Source organism: Euprymna scolopes, chromosome 1, assembly GCF_053919585.1.
Source record: "Euprymna scolopes isolate OS-2025 chromosome 1, ASM5391958v1, whole genome shotgun sequence".
In the NCBI taxonomy this organism is placed as follows: domain Eukaryota; kingdom Metazoa; phylum Mollusca; class Cephalopoda; order Sepiida; family Sepiolidae; genus Euprymna; species Euprymna scolopes.
In genome coordinates, this window is record NC_136482.1 from 11,195,494 (window position 1) to 11,217,351 (window position 21,858).

The 21,858-nt window shown below is 33.7% G+C and overlaps 1 protein-coding gene across 1 annotated transcript in view; it reads left to right on the forward strand.

Annotated features, from left to right (window-relative positions):
- LOC145278789 (short transient receptor potential channel 7-like) overlaps positions 1-21,858 on the forward strand; it is a 570,160-nt gene that overhangs the window by 412,785 nt on the left and 135,517 nt on the right. The window contains exons 8-9 of the mRNA XM_080130690.1: positions 10,122-10,261; positions 15,473-15,572. Of these exons, the coding sequence (XP_079986816.1) occupies positions 10,122-10,261; positions 15,473-15,572 (240 nt within the window). The remainder of the gene's footprint in view (positions 1-10,121; positions 10,262-15,472; positions 15,573-21,858) is intronic.

Genomic DNA, 21,858 nt, shown 5'->3' on the forward strand with positions numbered 1-21,858 from the left:
GATCTTTATATACCTGGGTAGGAAAATTAATTTTAAAAAAAGGATAAATGAATAAATAGATGAAAAAAAGAAAGGAATGAAGGGTGAATGAAAGAAAAGGGAATAAAGAAATTAGGGTGAATAAATAAAGATGAAGGTAAGTACTACTATATATAAGCTTGTATACTAAGTTTGTATAACCTAAATACTCTGATTTCTGTCATATGTTATTATATATTATTATTGTATCGTTATACATCTTATGTATATCTGCCTAACCATCGAAAGAGGCCTTGCTTAATATGAAGATAGGCCAATGAACTTCATGCTGAATTCACTATAAATTTTTACGTAGTATAAATTTTTACGTAGCAAAAAAACCTACAACTTAGGAAAATGTAACGAGCGGGTGGGGCCATGAAATATAACTATGCGTGTGGAGTTTGATAGAAAAAGGGAATTTATGTAGTAAATGAATTCATGCCTTTTTCTACTTTAGATGTATCATTTGGTGGCAAGGTACATATATATATATATATATATGTCTGTATTTTGTGTGAGTATGTATGTATAAGTGTATTTATGTATGCATGTATGTTTGTATATATATATATATGTGTGTGTATCTATATATCTGTGAGTATGTTTGTATATGGATGTATTTGTATATGTGTATGTATGTATGTATATGTATGTATATGCATATATATTTCTGAACTATTAAAATAGGCTGTCTCGTATATGATTGTTGTGGGAATGTAGATTACAAGAATGTATGGATGTCCGAATGTGGTTTGTATGTATGTTGTATATATATATATATATATATATATATATATATATATATATATATATATATATATACACTCGTCTGGAGTGTAGTAGCATGCTATTTCATATATGAAGGGGTTACCACGCTACTGAAGTAAGAAAAATGCCATTATATGTCTATGTATGTCTGTATGTGTGTGTATATATATATGTGTGGGTGTAGCAAAGTGTAGGCGCTTATAAGTATATTGATATATTAATATATATATGTACATGTGGGTTTTAGATAACTTTCGTGTTTTATGTTTATTCATATTTTGTTTGTTTATTTGTTTTTATTTTTATTTATTTTTTTTTATTTATTTTTTGTTTTTTTATTTACCTTATTTTAATTTTAACTTTATTCCTGCGTAGTTTAGAGTTATTACCTAGTTTCAGTACGTGTGTGTGAGTAAAATAAAAACGAACAGCATAGATTCGCTTTTGAATATATGTATTAACGTGAATGTGTGTGTGTGGCTGTGTCTGTGTATGTTTGTGTTGTGTGTGTGTTGCATGTATGTGTGTGGATGGATGTAGATTGAAAGGCACCGGTCAGTACTTAGTGACCATAGCAAATGTTCTTAATTTACAGAATCCAAGACAAAAAAAAACTAAATTCTCAAGTACCTTATGCCATAAAAACCAAAAGATAGGTTGGATGAGGGGAAAGGGAAATGAAAAAGATGTTTATTATCTTCAAAGACCTCGCTTGTCCTCTCACCGTTTTATGACTCCCACCCAGGTTACATTCTAACTTGACAAACGAAATAGGAAAATGTATTTGGTTGAAATATCAGTTTCGACGGTAATTCTTGGCCTGAAGACGTAATCCCCCAACGCGGGTGATTACAGAAACATGTATGCACATATGTAGCCATTAATGTTTGTATAAATAAATTTAATATACCTGCTCTGTTCACTCATTGAGCACTGTTTTGGTAGACACATGTTGTTTCATTGGATGTACTTCTAGGAAACTAAACTCTACTGGCTATATATATATATATATATATATATATATATATATATATATATATATATATATATATTGTGACGTTCCCATCCAGTACTACATCACCAGTCGATCAAATGTCACTATTACAGTCTAGACTCTGAACTACTTTTAGAACTCCAGCAACAGGAAGCTGTCCAATCAAACTAACCTTATCGTTTTATGCATGGAGTGGCACAGGCGTGGAGGGACCATGCGCGAACAGCGGTAAATTAAATAAATTTTGAAATAACGTTCAAGCGGTGAACAAGCCGATCACTTGTAAAATACAGGCGTTAAGCGGAAACTAAATGCCGCTCTATGAAAAGCAGACCATTTTATAAGAAAATGTGACAATCTTATCGCAATAGAAATATTGCGGAGTTCTTTCTTCCATGTTTGATCATTTTATATATTATAATAAAGGAATTAAAGAATGTAATACTGATTAGGCGAGTATAGACATTAAATAGAAAGTTAGCATTAAACGGTTGATGTGGTATAATTTGCTGCAATCAATTTTCTAATAAAATGGCCTTCTTCTGAGAAGGTATGAAATTATTTATGACGAATACTTTTTATTATATAAATAACGATAAGATGAAAACTTGGAGATGGGCGAGATAAATTGCTTTAGAAAAATGCAGCATTTATATAAAAAAAATGGTCTACGTTATTCTAGTTGGTTGTTTTTGAATTTGTCACTATCTCAACATGGACTTGCTAGACACTGTTTATCAATATAAAGTCGCTTTTAGGTATGTCGAACATGATATCTGCTATCTAAACTAGATATCATATTTGATATGAAATAACTATAATGCGATAAAACGATAATGATCTTATAGGCATTAGATCAACAATTTCCCTGGTTCAAAAATCGCACAATAATAATGTTAAATTAACATTGAAAATTTAACGCTATAGAAATTTATGCAAACAAAAGGAATTGATGGATTAATAAACAAAATGGTTCAACGTACTGTGCACTTCATTTCCAAACAGAACTCTCATGTGATCCGGTACTTTATTGATTGGAAACGAGAAATTCTATTCTTTTTTTGATTGAAACAAATATTCAATTTATCATGACTTCCGTAAAATCTGGCGAGATAATAGATACCCTCTGTAATCGTTTCTGTGCATGTAATTTAAAAATAAATGTTGCACAATAGCCAAACATACCATGAAGTAAAAACGTCTTTATTCCAGTGGCACGTAGACATCTGGAAACAATGTCGTGGTATACGGAGAGCTAATACAGCACCTGTGATTCTCAAACGGTACCCATTTTAGTACTAACCAGACCTAATGTTGTTTAACTTGTTTAACTTCAACCGTTGGGTCAAAATAATCATACCATGTGTTGATTTGTATTAAACGACTAATAATAATAATAATAATAATAATAATAATAATAATAATAATGATGATGATGATGATGGTGGTGGTGGTGGTGGTGGTGGTGGTGGTGGTGGTGGTGGTGGTGGTGGTGGTGGTGGTGGTGGTGATGATGATGATGATGATAATAATAATAATAATAATAATAATAGTAGTAGTAGTTCTCCCAGATCTCCACCTACTTCTTGCAACAATACTAAACGATGACGATTAACCTCCCTTGTTTAACAAAGGGAACTACACACTAAAGAAAACAGATCAACTAGCAAATATATCAACTCGATTTAAAAATTAAGGAAGAGAGTAAACATCGATCTTTTAAAAGCAGATTTGAAAATTACAAACGAGTATCGACTTTAAAAAGATTAGAAAACAAAAAGCAGCGATTATATTTTATTTTTATTTATTTATTTTTTATATTCTTATTTTTCAAGCAGATTTAATAATAACCGGATGAACATAAAATTTATTTCAAAGCATTAACTTAAATGTAAATACAAGAAAACGTGTAACATATCTATTACAAAGAAAATTTGAAAACGAAAAATATCAGAACTATCTTCAAACTTTACAAAACTAAAAAAACACTGCATATACTTTTTAAATCAGATTTAAAAACTTACGAAAAAGATAATGATATGCATCATGAACAGATTCAAAAACTACAAAGTAATCATATTAAAAGACTAAGGACATGAGAATGTGTGTCTAATTTGAACAGATTCAAAAACTACAAAGTAATCATATTAAAAGACTAAGGACATGAGAATGGGTGTCTAATTTTTATGAAAAAGTTTGAAGTTTTTAATAAAATACGAATTTGAGATCAAATTATTGTTTACATCCTACAAAAAAAGTAAAAGATTTTTAAACTAATGTGGAAGCTAAACACCATCGAGAGGTCATCAGATTATTTTCAAGTAGATTCAAAAAGTAAAAAAAAAAATAGAAGCTTACGTAAGTGCGTTTAAAACCTAAGAAACAGGAGTATAACCTTTCTTAAAACAAACGAAAACACTAACCACAATCAGAGTAGTATCAGATCATTTTCAAGAAGATTCCAAATGTTATAGACATTTAATAGGCTGCATTTTTTTTTAAAAACACCAAAGAAAAAGATATACATTTCTTAAAACAAATCAAAAATCAACTACGAAGAAACTAATATCAGATCATTTTCAATCAGATTACCAAACTTACAAAATGAGGCGTATCAGATCTAATATCAAGCTAATTTATAAACCAATAAAAAGATGAATAGCGTATTTACTGGAAATAAAATTAGAGAACTAGTATTAAAAGAACTTGTGTCGCAGTTTGTTTCAGCTTATTGATTCCACTAAAAAGAAAGCAAACAATGGCTGTGCTTGTCGGCAGAAAGATATGTGACCACAATTCTCGCATTGACATTTAACGACTTTGGTTTTATTTTTATTAGTAATCAAGAAAACACTCACATAATATTTGACTTTTCCCAGTTAAACAAAAGTTAACATATTTTAATTTCGAACTAAAATTAATATAAACACAGTCTATAAATATAAAAAAACAACTTTGGATTGTAAGAAGTTTGGTCAGGAATTAGCAATAGGTCAATTGTATGCTTAAAGGCACCATTCCTTTAACATTAGTATTCTTTCATAAAGAGGGCGCTCTCTCGAAAAAAAAATCTCCAAGCCAGATAGAGAGCAAGAAGTATCCCGACATTCGACCTGGAGCCCAGCAGTTAAAGAGTTTCAGCAGTAGTAGTTCAAACAGCTCTTTTGGGAGCAAACTACCACAAACTATTATTGCAATTCAAACAGATCACCTGTATACCTATATGCAAACTTCACTCTCTACTACTGTTGCGTTGTTATCTCTAATAAGGGATTAGAAGAGATGACGTATATTATATATTTGTTGTACCATAAAGGGTGACGAATCATAAAGGGGATCGTGTGTGATCGTCTAGTCAAAATTAATGCCATGTGATCGTCGAGCTGTTCTTTCTATTAAATGATATGTTCATATGCTTTTAAGTGTGACTGTGTGTGTGACATGTCATGTATTTTCAGACATATCTTCTGAGTCTTCGATGTTGGCCCATCTGGAAATCTCTCGTCTTAGAGGGGAGACCTGGTATCTGTTTTGGACGAAGATTCAATCACTCCAAGACAAGAAATTCACTTTCCAGGTGTCTCGCAGATGGAAAGTGAATCTCTGGCTTGTGTTGTTTCTGTTCTACACACGTCAGCGCCCCCCCTCCCCAGTGAAAGGGAGGAGACAACGGTGAAACCGTCTGTCCTCTTCCAAGCCCAAACCAAATTTCCACGATTCAGCAAACCTGATCACGTTACTCACACGCAATCCGATCAGCTGATCCTGACTTCCGGTCAACGTGTCTAACTATAATTTACACACCTCCCTCTCTCTCTTGATCCATTCTCTAATACTACTACCTGCCTTTCAAGACTCCACTCTACAACCAGCGAAATCCGACTCACTCCAACCACTCCAGCTCACTTTTGCAGCCTTCAACACCGCTTACAGCCTCCACCGCTCTTGCAGCTCTTGGCAAATCCTGCAATTTTATGTAGCTCTCAGAGTTCAGTTTCCAGTTCCCATTGACGACCCATCTGTTATAGTACCCACTGGTGTCCAGCTACTAGTTTGCAGAGCCCGCTTTGGCTCTATCAACGTTGTGCTGCCCGAGCCGAGTGGCAAGAAGCTCCGTTTTCCATAAATAGGGAATTAACTTGCTTCATTTTACCACTTGGGAATATTGGTCTGAGTTCTTTATGCAATATTGAAACACTAGCGGAACTTGCGGAAATTCTGCAGCGGCAGTAAACATAATTGTTGATATTGTTTCGATAATTATTACAAGAAATGGAGGGTCATAACAATTAAACGACGGTCACTCGGAAAATAAAAGCAGAAAGAAGTCTGCATGAATATTTAGTGAAAATTTAACAGCTAAATCTGACCCCCAAGATCGCCATGGGCATGGAATATGTGCCTACATTAAGGATGGCTTCCCGTGTGACAGGGATATCTCTAGAGAAGATACTAATTTACCCTATATGTGCTTCAGGGTTGAACTTGCTAACACCACTGCATTTATATTTGCCCTCTATAGGCCCCACAACAGCGGAGTTACTATCATTAAGAGCATATCTGAGAAAATTGACCACATACTGTCTTCACATCCCTCGGTAACATCCACATTTGTGGTGACTTCAACGCCCATAACGTGAAATGGCTGACCCATTCAAATAAGACAGATGATGAGGGGAGGTTTTGTCATGATTTTGCCATTGCTTATGATCTCACTCAGATTGTTCGCGAACCCACCCGTGTGCCCGATACACCCGGTCAATATGCAAGCCTCTTAGACCTTTTTCTCGCAACTTCCCCTGAGCTATGCTCATGTTCCGTTCATTCTCCTATAGGATCCTCCGACCACTCCGTCGTATCAGTCAAGATAAAAACGAAATGTAAGAAGTCCCCAGACGTACCCCCTCCACCGTACTGTATACCGATACTCTATGGCTGACTGGGATAGCTTCCATACATTTATATCTGATTTACCTCTGCACTCCATGTTTAAAAAGGAAGTGTCCTCTATAGTATCAGATCTGACCGAATGGTTAATTGTAAGCATAGATCAATTCATACAATCTAAAAAATTCCAAAAAAACCTAACAGCCAGCCATGGTTCTCCGCAGAATGTGCTGCTGCTATCGCGCTCAGAAATCACTTTTTCCATAACTACCAACGTAATAGATGCACTGAGACTAAAGCTGCTTTCAAGTCTGCCAGCAACCACTGTAAAAGAGTAATAAAAAAGGCAAGAGAGCTATATGCCCAGTCTGTTAAATCCAAGGTAGCTGATCAACGGCTTGGATCCCACCAGTTTTGGCAAATAACAAATAGGATCCTGAACAGAAGTGTGCGTTCTATCCCAACCATTATCAATGGACCAGAGGTCATCTCGTCAGCGTCAGACAAGGCCAAACTATTTGCAAAGAACTTTGCAGCTAATTCTACCCTATGCGACGAAGGCCATCAACTCCCCATATTTTCTCCTATAACACAGAACAAGCTAGGTAACATACAAATATCCGTGCATGAGGTCGCCAAGCTAATAAAGAACCTAGATTCCAGTAAAGCAACTGGCCCTGATGGCATCCCAATTATAGTGTTAAAAAAGCTTCAACCAGAACTTGCTGCAATACTTACGAAACTATTTAAGCGCTGCCTTAAGGAGAAGTGCTTTCCGACTCCCTGGAAGACCTCATCAGTTTGCCCTGTATTTAAGAATTTAGGTGATAAGTCATCTCCCTCTCAGTACAGACCTATAAGTCTCCTGTGTGTTATGAGTAAGTTGCTGGAATCCATATTAAATAGAGAAATAGTCAACCACCTCAGCAGGAATAACCTTCTTAGTGACACACAATATGGTTTCCGCTCTGAAAGATCTACCGCAGATCTGCTGACGGTTATATCCCACAGGATTAGTGAATCTCTTGACAAAGGCTTCCTTTCTAGAGCAATTGCTCTTGACATATCAAAGGCCTTCGACAAGGTATGGCATAAAGGCCTACTTCACAAGATTTCCAGCTACGGTATAACTAGAAATGTTTTCTTAATAATTAAATCATTTCTCTCCGATAGGCTCATAAGAGTAGTGGTAGATGGTCAAAAATCGGAGGCCTGCAATATAAATGCTGGAGTCCCTCAGGGCTCAATCCTGGGCCCAACTCTCTTCCTGATCTACATCAATGACCTCCCTAAACACATACTTAAATCATTCGTTGACATCTATGCTGATGACACTACCATCTACGGCAACACATCAAAGGCTGTAAATGACAAAGTTCTCTCTGATTCTCTCTCCTCTGATCTCGAGCGCGTGGTTCAGTGGGGGAAGATGTGGCTGGTTACCTTTAATGCATCCAAAACCAAACTCCTATCCTTACATCATCAACGCTCTGATCCCCATCTGGCATCAATTGTGATGGATTGCTCTCGTCTGCGTGAGGCCCCGTGTTTTGACAAGCTTCTGGGTTTGACCTTTACTCCTGATCTGAAATGGAACACATACATCAAGTCTGTTGCCAAGGTTGCTGAAAAGATGGTGGGATCCTTCTACCGCTCCAGAAGATATCTCACTACTCATGCAATTCTCTATCTATATAAAAGCCAAGTACGTTCAAGGATGGAATACTATTGCCATATCTGGGAAGGAGCTGCTAAAAATAGCCTATCCTGCCTTGACAGAGTACAAAATAGGCTTCCGGGCCTTGATAAGTGGTGATCACTGTGTAAGAAAAAAAAAGACGTACAACAATTACAGGATGGCAAACAAAAGACGGGCGGGTAGAACAACAAAAGGTGGGTATTGATTTTTCCCTATCTTATAATATAAGTGTGACACACAAAATAATAAACACACTATTGTATATTAATATACATATATATTATATTGTACCCAATATAAAGTAGTGGTTTCAAAAATTTATAAAAATAAATGACTTAAGTGTCATCAGCTATAATTGAAACCGACATTAATACTTATGAAGAATTCTTGGTAAAATTATTTATTACAATAAAATGGAAGATCATAACAATTAAATGACAATCACTCAAAAGAAAAAAGATGCAAGAGTGACACAGAAAATAACATGCTATCGCAATAATATATAGATATTTAGCAAACTTGATGTTTACTTCGCAGTTCACCGGGTCTGAACGACCATCACTCCAAATTGCACTATATACCATAGCCGTGAAACTCCATATCTACGCGTTGGCAGCAGTTTTTTAAGTACAACTCAAGTTTCTATTGTCAGGAAATGATGCAAATCGTGACTCATCAGAGAAAATGGCATTGGTCCAAAAGGTCATAGGCTTCCTCACTATCTCACAATCCCAATTTTTGCTGTGCTTGATATTGGCAAAACGAAAATGATGTTCCCTTCTCGCAGCTTTATCATAGTACCCCAGGTTGTGAAGATACCTAACAGCTGTTTGGGGACTGACACCACCATGTGTTGCAATGTCAGTGGTTTTGCACCAGGGATCTGATGCGCCTTTGTGTTTATTCTTTTTTGTCATGTCTGCGTTTGTTTAAACTTTCATTTTGGATTTTATTCTCACGAACAAATGATTGAATCACATGCATATTTTATTAGGAATAATCGACGTACGTTTTAACGAATTCTGCACATTGACTTATTTTTAAGTATTTGTTTTGTTTTGTTTTTTTTGTTACATTTTTCTATTATTATTTTTCAATTTCACTAACTCGAAATAAAACCTTAGTGAAGTTTTAAGTAAAGCTAGGATTGTTATTAAAATAATGTATTATACAATAGCATTTTTTGTTACTGTTAACGCAATGTATAATGTCTGAGTTCCTGGTGAATTGGTTCTTATGTTACGAAACGAACAAAGAATGTAGTACATTAGTAAAAGAATTTCCACGTGATATATGTTAAGGGTCTAATTTGAATCTTACATTTTAGTCAACAAAAGAAGGGGCACTTTATATATTGCGTTGTATCAGTGTGAGTATGTTCGGCCGAACTTTCTAAAGATTTACACAACTGTATTTTATGTGTGTAGGGGTGTTTTTGAATAAATTTTGTATCGAAAATCGATAATAAAAATACGATTAAAAAGGGAACACTAAGATATTCAAAACGCTAATTCCCGCCTTCAGTTGACACCATTAGAGGTCAGCATTCATCCAATATTCTCGACAATAGATAACAAAAAGAAAAAAAGAAAAAAATATCAATGTTTATAATTTAATGAGGAATGTTTGAGTTAGGCAAAATATTTGATTTATATTGTCTTAATTTATTGAAGAAAATAAATCTTTTCACATTTGGTTTCCAATTTTTATAAAAAAATATTCTCATTCTACTTTTTGTTACTTTCTAACCAGGAATGTTGTGGCAGGAAATCAAACAAGTCTACACGGAAGGAATCTACAACTATTTCGATTCGCTTTACAACTACTTGGATTGTGCAGTACTCACATTATACATCACATCGTTCACATTGCGATACCTGAGCATCATCAAGGTAAGTCAACGACGATGGACCCCCACCCCCGTTCCATTCCATCATCCATTATTCTTGTCGTAAGTGTTCCGATGTTGATACGATGCGTTTGTTTACACTTTCCATCCCATTAAAGAAAGTGCTCGGTTAATTTTTAAGAGGGACAATTACAGATGCGAATAACTCTAATAGCCATTAGCTCCGAGATGCTTGGTGCATCTCTGATAAGAAACGAGAAATTTTTCTTTTTCAGTTCATATTTTACTGGCGATATTCACCCGGCGTTGTTCGTCTGGAAAGATATTGAACACACACACACACACACACACACACACACACACACACACACACACACACACACACACACACACACACATATATATATATATATATACAAATAAATTTATATAGATGTGTGTATATATATGTATGTATGTATGTATGTATATATATATATATATATATCAAGTAAGATGATTGATAATTTATAGTTAAAATTAAAAATTAAAAATCGATTTCATAAGGGAGAACAAACAAAATCAATAAATTGTACGATCGTTTCGGAAACTATGTTTTTATTGTGATTGACACTGATTCTTGGACAAAAATTTTATCATATAGTTTTTGAAAACAAGGTCTCCTCATCAGCAAAAATATTGGGTGGTGGGTTTTTAACTAAAGACACCAAAATAAACGGTGCATTTTTAAGTAAGGCAGTTGTATCTGGAAAAATGTTTAAATATAAAGGAAAATAGTTGTTATTTTGGTGAACAATGTAGGATGGATAAAAATAAAAATAAAATAAGATAGAAACTGGTTGAAGGGTAAGGTTAAGAGAATCTAGATTTTAAATATTTTAACAAAATATAAATACCTTGCAATGGTTCGCCTTTCTAAAATCCGTACGTATCATCGTCAATGCATTCACTGGGATGGTAAAAGTAGTTTATTAATTATCAATCATCTTACCTAATATTAAAACAGCTCTAGGATATACATGCCTATCAAGCTTATTATATGTCTACATTACAACGAGCAGTGTTTTCTTTTCTTTTATTTTAATTGTATTATTGAATGCACTGACACATTAAAATATACTCTGCTCTTTAGACTCTTGTTCTAATCCCCAAAGTATATATATATATATATATATATATATATATATATATATATATATATAGTGCAAGATTTTGTAGATTTTCTTAAATTTCAAAGACTTACATTTTTCTTCTTATATAACTCTATTTTTATTTTCACCCTGCATATTCCCACTGCAGTCGTTTCGTTAATGGGATGACAATTTTAAGATTTTATGTTTTCATAGAAAACTTCCTCCCATCAGCTCGTCAGATGCGATTTCCATCCGATATTATCAACAAAAAGTCAATTTGCACATGATAAATCTGGTGCGTTCGTCTGGGGAAAAGAAAATCCAATTGTATATGAAGCTATGATTATTTTTACATCACATGAACTTTGATTTCAGATTACAAACTGCCAATGTCATGAAAAATAGTGTTTATTTTCAATTCAGAGCATAGAATTGTTTCAGCATACCACTATGATATGTTCACCAAATTGATGATTGTATATATGGTAAAATTTGTGCTCAGTTTTGCCTTAAATATTAATTAACTATGCATTGAACGAATAGAATTTTACTATACACCATAAAAATATTCGTCCAAATAAAATTTCAGTCAGACCGGATCCGTAGTTGCTGAGGAAAATTGAATCAGACAGGAATACGAATAGGCATACTAAGAGAAATATATATATATATATATATATATATATATATATATACGAGGAATAATTATATATATATACAAGAAAGAATATATATATATATATATATATATATATATATATATATATATATATATATACTAGCAAAAGTACCCGTCGTCGACTGGGTTCAAAAACAGCCTACAGAAAATGGATTTATGAAAGTATGATAGGTTATGAAAAGGAAGGGTTGTAATGAGATAGCTTCGAATTTGAGGTATCAAAACCAAAGCAAAATATGATGAAAGTAAAAATAAAATAGATAAATCCTACAATTTATTATACCATACCTGTTCAAACTGAAACACTTATCACAATATTCTGTGGATCTATATTAAAAACCCTTGTTAAACTTTGGGATATATTTCTATTCTATGGAGGTCAGGCGCCAACGAACACCCTATAATTTTATTATACCATATTTCTTCAAACTGAAACATAATTATCAAAGTATACTTACGCAGATAGATATGAAAAGTCTTTATTAAAGTGTGTGCCTATTTCCATTCCCTATTTAAGTTAAAACATACTTATTCTTATGTACATCTGTATCTAAAACAATTGTAAACTTTTTTTTAATTTTTTAATTTTTTATTTCCATACTTTGTGGACCAGGCTCGAACGCAGACCCCACGATTTTAATAAACCACTGTTCTGCCAGATCAAACATACCCATTCCTGTGTCTCGATACATCTTCTATCATTATATGTAATCAGTTTTTTAAAATAGTCAACCATATAGGAGCCTATTCGTGACCAGACACACACACACACACACACACACATACACACACAGACATTCAGCTTTATATATATGTAATAAGTTATATTAATTATATATAAATATATATAAAGGAGTAATTAAGTTTCGTGGTTCAATTTTAAATTCTGAAAAAAAAAAACATATAGAGACATAAATTCGATTTAAGAATTTGTTGCTTGACAAAGAAATATATATATTTTTTTACACATTGATCACCACTTATCAAGGCCCGGAAGCCACTCAGGGATAAGGGTTATTGCAAGTACATTACGTTAGTGTGGAGATTTGATGAAGTGTTTAATTAAGGGGGCGGTTCATTAGGAATTTGTTAACGTTGGACTTGAACACATCCAAGTTGTAATCCGGTGGGAAGCAGGCAGACGGAACAGAGTTCCACAGGCGTGCAGTTCTAAGAAAGAAGCTTTGTTCATGGAATCCGCGTTTTGATTTAGGCACAGTTATGTTATCACAGAATATATATTTATCAAAGCAAAATTTATAAAGATTAGAAACGCTCAATATTAGTAAGAGGCGCAAAAAATATATAATCTGAAAAAAAGATGAGAATGTTATATCAAACTTTATTAGATTATAAGATATATATTAATATAGAAGGGGTTATTTTAATTTCCTTGATCCATGGATTTTCAACAATGGTTCATATCATCAGAGGAAATGAAATGCAGTTAGCAAAATGTTCAGCTGTGAATGGACGCTATTTTGCTTTTCAGCACAATCATTGAAAATAGTTTTTTGAGTGGTTGTGGTTAGTTATAGGGAGACAATTATACGAAAAGAGAAGTTGATACAAGGTCATTCGGGGTTATAAATCTGGGTGGGGAGAAAATGGGCCCATGGGAGCAAGGGATATTCCCATATAGCGAAAGCGTACTGCTCGTTCTTGAAACTTATATATTGCTCTGTTCTTAAATATTGAGCTTTTCCTTTTTTGCTAGGATCTCCTTGTAAGTATTACTTCAAGTAATTTTTATCAGTATTTTTCATCTGAATTCTATCAGTGTCTTATCTCGCTTAAAGGAGTAATTATATATATACAGTAATGAATAATTATAAATATATCTATTATAAGGAATTATATATATATATATATATATATATATATATATATATATATATATATATATATATAATAAAGAATAATTATACATAGATATTAAAGAAATAATTATATATATATATATATATATATATATAAGGATAATTAAAAAGGGGAACATTATGAAAAATATTCTTAATTGCCCCTTAACATGTTTCCCTTTAATTTTTATTATTGATCATATGATCTAATAAAGTTTGATATAACATTTTCATCTTTTTTCAGATTATATATTTTTTGCGCCTCTTACTAATATTGTGCGAAATCTTTATAAATTTTGCTTTGATAAATATATATTCTGTGATAACATAACTGTATAATATATATATATATATATATATATACATACATATATATTGATCTACATACAGTTCTGTTTTGCTATATCAAAACGACAATGCTTCTCGCCATTACGCTTTAAGGCTACTATGCAGGGGGGGGGGAATTAACGATGTTTTGACATCGTTAAAATGCGTAAGCTCGATTTTTTTACACAAAGAGCATCGCTTAATACGCTAACGGCAATTTGTATATCACTTTCCAATATGCTCAACCCAAGATAGTAAGCATTATAATCATCTACATACAGTACTGTTTCGCTGTATCACAGCTCATCAGTGCGGCTATATGTGTATGTGTGTGTGTGTGTTTGAAAGCTTAACAAGATTGAATTAATAATTCATAATATTGACAAATTCAAGAATTTTTAATTAAATATTTATTTATCTTTGTGAATGGCTGTATCCAGCTGATGTTGATGATATAAACTTGTATTCAGTTGTTGTTGATGGTATCAAATTTCCGAATTTTCGGACATATACATCCTTGTCAAGGGAAAAGAAAGAAAATAGATCCCACTTTTCGGACTGTTGTTTTTATTTTAAATTGATCGTTGCACTTTTCAAGTGAAGTAAGCTATTTTTTTTTTATTTTGGAACCTGAGGTATGCATAAACAAAAATTCAATACTGCATATTTTCTAATAGTTCCTGTAATTCTTTTTGCATCTATAATGCTAGATTCAGTTCTGGGTGTATGAGGAATATATCACTGATTTTAGCTGTATTGTTTATTTTGGGTTTTAGGCTTTGAATAAATAAGTATTCTTTTAATCAAAGTTATATTGGCCCCCTCTCGGTGGCTAATATTTTAACTAATATATTTCTATTGGGATTGTGGGTATTAGATATGTGTTTATAAAAAAGATGAACGCTTTGTTGCAATTTTTTTTTTAATTCGAATAACAACGGTCAAACTGTACTTCCTATATAGAATTCATTCCACATTGCACATTTAATCAGGTATATTGAGTATGTGCGCTCGTACAATCTTGAGTTTTTGATGGGACAAAGTAAAGGTACAGGGCTTGTTCTCAAGTTGCGTTTTAGTTTTTTACAGGTGTTGTCTTAATATATATATATATATATATATATATATATATATATATATATATGTTTGTGTGTGTATGTATGCATATATATGTGTGTGTGTATATATATACATATATATATTATATGCGTATGTTTTTGTTCTTATATGTGAAGTACATTTTCTTCTCATTTTAGGTTCGTATCGCTTTAAAATACTTCGAGTCAGTGAATTCTTGGGAGCTCCTCACGCAGCGCGACAAAACTGCTGAATCCTATTGGTATTGGCTCTTAGCCGGTAAGTCACATTTTATCAACGATCTGCTGTTTTCTTACATTATCACACGTGCTATATCCAATTGTCTTTGCAGGCCCAGCTCAAATTACTTTCAATGCAGTAGCAAGCCACAAGATCACTGGCACCGAATTAGATGTGCTTTCAGTTCAAATTAATAATATTATTATCTGTTCTAAATGATATTTTAATTATGTCTTATTACTGTATTATTTAATCAAATTATCGCAGATGAAGTGATGATAAGTGATATATACAAATAGTAAAGTGTGTTATAATAGTCGTTTAGAACACACAACTGTTAAACGCACTCATAACTTAAACTTAATATATATTCAATGGCCTCACTAGGACAGTTCCACAGAAAGCTGATTTTAATAGAGGGAATTCCAGCATCACAAAAGAGGTACTCTGTCTGATTAGAGGATTATTTCCCTACGAACAACAGGATATAGAAATGGCTGCGCAAGGCAAAGACTTGATGACCAATGATTTTAAAGGCATGAATGGCCTTAGTAATAGCAACAATTGCCGGTTCTGCCACACAGCAGTACATTGTAGAACGCTAAAATTGTCGCTCTAAAGAAAACAACACTACAGATTTATTTTAAAACTTTTATTGAAAAAATCAATTCATATCATTTGATAGTGTAGTAGAGCTGGCATCTATTCGATGTAGCCGCTTTCAGTCTCAATTACCTCCTTGATACAGGTCCGGAACTGGGAGCATGCTTTTTCCACAAGCGCTAGCTGGAGCTCGACAAATATTCGGCAGATGACTGCGACCTGGCTTGCTTTGGTGTTGTTGGAGGTCATGTTGGTGATGTTATCGACGTATGAACAAATGAAGTAGTTCAGCGGATTCAGATCAGGGAAGGAAGAGCTAGTGGGAAAAGGGCACAAAGTCGTAACACTCATTCTGAAGGTAAGTCTGGGTCCCTTTGGACTTGTGGGCCAACGCAGAGTCCTGCTGTCACACCTATGGTCTGCTAGCGACCACCTGATAGCACCATGGTATCACCACATTCCTCAACATAACAATGTATACTTTGGTGTTGAATTTTAAGCTGACTTCAAAGATGTGAAGTGGCATAATATGGCCTACACTTTAAAACACATCAAAGACAATAACGGTGTGTCGTCCGATACGTTATATTGTGTCCACAAACGTCTGGATTTGCATTTTGACGGTGCTGGCAATGATTCTGCTTTCATAACTTTGATGGGTAGAGAGTATGAGTTGTACAGCGGCGCATCTCCGATCTCGCTCGTTGGAAATTGTATCACTTTCAGAGATTATAGAAGGCTCGTATCGCTCTTAAGATTTGTTCACAACTTGCTATCTAGAATATGGTCTGAAACAAAAAGTAAAACCGGTTTTCATCAAAAGGAAATGGAATAATGCCGCCTTTTCAATGGCGACAATCTTATCGTTCCACTCTGTACACCATCCACTATTACTATGAAATCTCGGTAGTATCTAGAACATGAAGCAATTAATACTGGCATAGAAAGAAACAACCTTAGTAGAAGTATCCACAACGATGCTGGGTTAAACAGAGATGAGAGGAAAAAGATAACGAAAAGCCAATATCTTGTGTACGATATGAAATAAAACTGGAATCTTAAGCTGTCTTCATCATTTCAGCAATTGTAGGATCAACCGGATTCGTGAAAAAGCATTTCAAAAAGTACCTGGTTAATATCTCGGTGAACCAAATGTAGAATAGATACAACATTTTCACTTAAGGTGATAGTCATAATTGTAAATAAATATATCGATTAGAGTGTCTGACATGGCGGGGGAATGTCTGGTATTTACAAGAATGCTTGATCCGCAGCAAAAATAAAGTGATTGAAAAATAAAAGAGCGGATTTAAAATAAAATATTGCCTCAGTCTAAAAGGGTGTCTTTTTGCACTAAGTGAGGACAGAAAATATGGCGTATAGTTAAAGTACAGAAATTTTGTTTCGATCCCAAAAGTCAAATAGTCGACCGGAAAAATAATTTATCATTTATACACGTGTTCAAATCTAATTTCAGTAATTAAAACAAGAGACATAATTGACTCTTCAATTTGGAGGATCTTGTCATTATCACTTAGAACTATTCAAGACTTAGTTGATCTGAATGTGACGTTTTCTGACATCACGTTCAAATAGGACGGAAATTGAACGTGACGTCAGAAAATGTCATGTTCAATTTCTGTCCCATTTGTTTTAATCTCAAATAACGAATTTTTCCACAAGTATTTCCGGCGTAGACGAATGCTTTGTCTTTTTATTGTTCAAAAATTTGGCTTAGTTTCGTTATGTGGGCTTCCTAGCATACTCACTGTTGTCGTCCATTATATACCAATTTATAGCGTTACGTTATTAACTGGCGGAGAGAATCAAAGCATACTACCCCTGTGGATTAAAGAATAAAGCGTCCGGTCGAAATTCCGTGCAAATTACTGAGTATGACAGAAAGATTTCTAAGTTCAACAAGATACATCTGAAGAATATCTGAGGTGAAGTGTCGTGCATATAAAAGTCAAGATAAAATCAAATAATCTAAATGATGCGAATTATCAGTGCATTTTATCAAAATTCAATAAAATAATGTTCTAAGTCAGTTATCCACTCTCTGATTTAGTTCGCTGATCACGAACGATAATCACAGACCAAATACTCTATTGGTTATTTTAATTTACCACATATATAGTAGTGATTTTAAAAGATAGAAAAATATGTCTTATCAGTTAGAATTGAAACCAAAACATGTCGATCCTTTATCGGCTGATAGAATTTGTGCAACAGGTCCAAATCCCCTATCTATCAAGTTTTACGTTTGTACACCAACAGTTGACAGAGTAGTTTGGTAGAAATCGTCCTTCACGCTGACAGACAGACATATAGACAGACACACACACACACACACACACACACACATATAATAGACTCCGTTAATAACATCAAAATTTATGCGATAATACTGGTGAATATAAACCCATACGCGTCAATAATATTTTCATACGATAAAGTGTTTTATTATGATTACATATAACAAGAGAATTATTGCGTTAATAACTTTAATGTGTTAAACATGGTTAATATTGATCAATATGCATCAATATTTTTTACTCCAATGCATAAAAAACAACACATAAACAGCATATAGTGCTTCTATTTGACACGATGCCTACAGACGCGCTACGTAAGGAGTTGAATGGCGAGATGTCTGTTTGCATTCTATTTACATTTCAGCATGTTAATATAGTCACCAATGTACTGAATAGGCAGAGGATTCCAACGCTTAGCAATTCAAAAGAAGAAATCATTAGAACTGAAGGCTTTCCAGCATCTAAAGCTGCTTGATAATATCATATTAAATATATTAAAATAGTGAGAGAATGATTGACTTTTTGTAAATTAATACGTTTATTATGCTAAGAATTTCAGTATGTAAATCATAATCAGCGTTCAAACATCGTTTTTAAAATATTTAAATATTTTCTTTTTTTCACTGTTATTCATCCCGAACGAGGCACAGTTCGAATCGGGCGTACTAGTCTGCTGTTTGGAACCAGGTCTACAGGGACACTACGTAAAGAGTTGAGCAGCGCGATGTCTGTTCAAATTACGCTTGGATTTCTGCATATGAGTACAGGCAGAGAAGCAAGGAAACGGAGATGAATTTCAAATCTATCAGTTCGAGATAAGAAATTATTAGAGTAAAATGCTTTCCAACATCTAGTGATCTCTATAGTGTTGGGGAGGATATTATGCTTGTTGGGTTAGTCGCCGGTATTTACGTCGAGGGGATACAAGTTGCTTCAAGTTCGTTGATCCCAGATTACATTAAAATGCTTGTAGAATAGGTACAGGAATGCGATATTTCGGCGATGAGACAAGTGTTTGGTTGTTAGTGAATAACGTATTAGGTTGGATACACCTTTATGGGATCCTATCTAAGAGCGAGAGGCTAGTAGTAGATGCACCGGCTCAGATGTGGCAACAATACCCCATGCATGGGTGGATATTGCTTTGTAGAACTGCAGGATATTCTCAGGTGTGAAAAGTTTTCTAGCACGATAGAGAGAGCCCATCTTCTTCGCGGTAACCTTGACCCTATCCTATATGCATCTGTTCAAGTTGCCTGTGAATGTTAAACCGAGGATTTTGAACGAAGAGTTTACATAAAAAAATTCAAAATTGATTATATATATGCACACACACACACACATACACACTAAAACTTGTTATGGTTTCAAATGATCTGAACTAACAGCAATGGGAGAGAATGTTCCAATATGTTATATCTCCCCTCTGTTGGAAATAGAGTACGATTATGAATATATCCAGTATCAAATAATCTTTATACACTGTGAAATTTACTTTATGTATGAAAACCAAAAAGGAAAGATATAGCATATAAGAAATTTTTGGAATCAAATCTCCTCTTACTGTTATTTCAGACCATTTGAAACCATAGCAGCAAGTTCCATCAAGGCTAGAGGTTTTAAAGGAATATCGGATGTTTTGTAATTCATATACAAAACTAAGAAAATAGATAACTGTGATTGAAACATTGGTAAGGGTGCAGTATTTTTCCACCCACAAAAAATCCTTTAAACTTAGCACTATTATAGATCTTTGAGAGTGCTGAAAACGAAAAGAACAGTTAAAATCTCAAGAAACAAGTAATTTCAATGATATTAATAAATTATAGTTTTAAAAAGTGGGGATCACTTTTCTATGTTATATAATAACAAATAATAAATAACACCCACTTTATAGCAAAAGTAGCCATAAAAAGGGTGATCATTTTACGTAAAATTAATACAAAAAAGTGATCCCCCACTTGTTCAAACAATAAAGTGCGACCTTAAGGGCAAAGGCCACATAACCCACTATACAGTTCTTGTCATTAGGTGTCCGACGAACCTTGATTTGTTAAATTCTGATCAATAGTCCTCGAGATTTCGACCTTATAAAATTGCCCAAATCGTGGTATATATATATATATATATATATATATATATATATATATATATATATATATATATACACTCGTAGCCAAATTGAATATTGAAATGCTTATATTTTTGGTTCTATAGGGCGAAACTACATGAAAATTTGCTGGCTTTTAAAAAGCAAATTTTCATGTAGTTTCGCCCTATAGAACCAAAAATATAAGCATTTCAATTTTAATACTATTATACAGTTAAAATTTTATGTCAATTGGTAAAAAAGAACCTATATTTTCAAACTAATAAAATATGCCAAATTTGCCTGCATGTGTATATATAGTGCCCTAGCAGTCCAGCTTTAGTTTTGCTGCTTCTATTGTCACTCATGTGGTCCTATTATATGTAGCATTCGACCACCATTACAGACGTATTCAGCCGGAGTATTAAAATGCTACGTTTCCTCCGACGAGCATCATCATCACAATTGCAACATTTTAAAAGGAAGGAGTCCCTACTTTTATTTCGAGATATTTAGTCCTATCAGCTTTCATAGGGTTTTATTCTACATTTTTCAACTACAGTGTGATTACACCCTTCGTAACTGGCTAAGAAAACATAGATATAACATACTCTTTCTGATTTTCGAATTCTAAATAATAATAGCTCCCTATCAATAGTCTGCCTTTTCTAATCTAATAAATAAGAGTCCGGAATTCTAATAATCCAATATGAAACTAATTCCTAGATAAACGAACACTTCTAAAATTTTTAAAAAATGACGTCGCTCTCCACATGAGCCATTAGCGCTAAAAAAAAAAGGAAGAAATATATACATTATGACAACTCATAAACAGACACTAAAATATTCATAACCTTAATTAAATTCAATTACTGGAACTAACGCGCACAAGCCAACAGCTTTATATACCTAACGTCTTTCCCGTCCTTGCTTGAACGTCCGGAAGACTCACAAAAGATGTAAACACAGCAATGGTTTGGAAATTTAAATACGGAAATACCCCTCCCTCCAAAAGAAATTTAAAACCTGCCCGGAAAAAAACCATATATCTCGGGTTTTACTAAATACATATGGCTAAAAATTATGTACGATCAATGTACGACTAATTGCCAATGATGCTGATTAAAGAAACTTTGACACAGGCGATCAACTATGTTCGTCAACGTAAAATATTGTAAAGCAAAACAATATAACGAATTTACTCGAGAGGTTATTTTTGGTCAATATCAAAGCATATATTTACTAAAGAAAACTCTCGATTTTTTAAAATATTACCTCTTACACGAGCGATCTACTAAGTTTGTTGGCGTAAAAA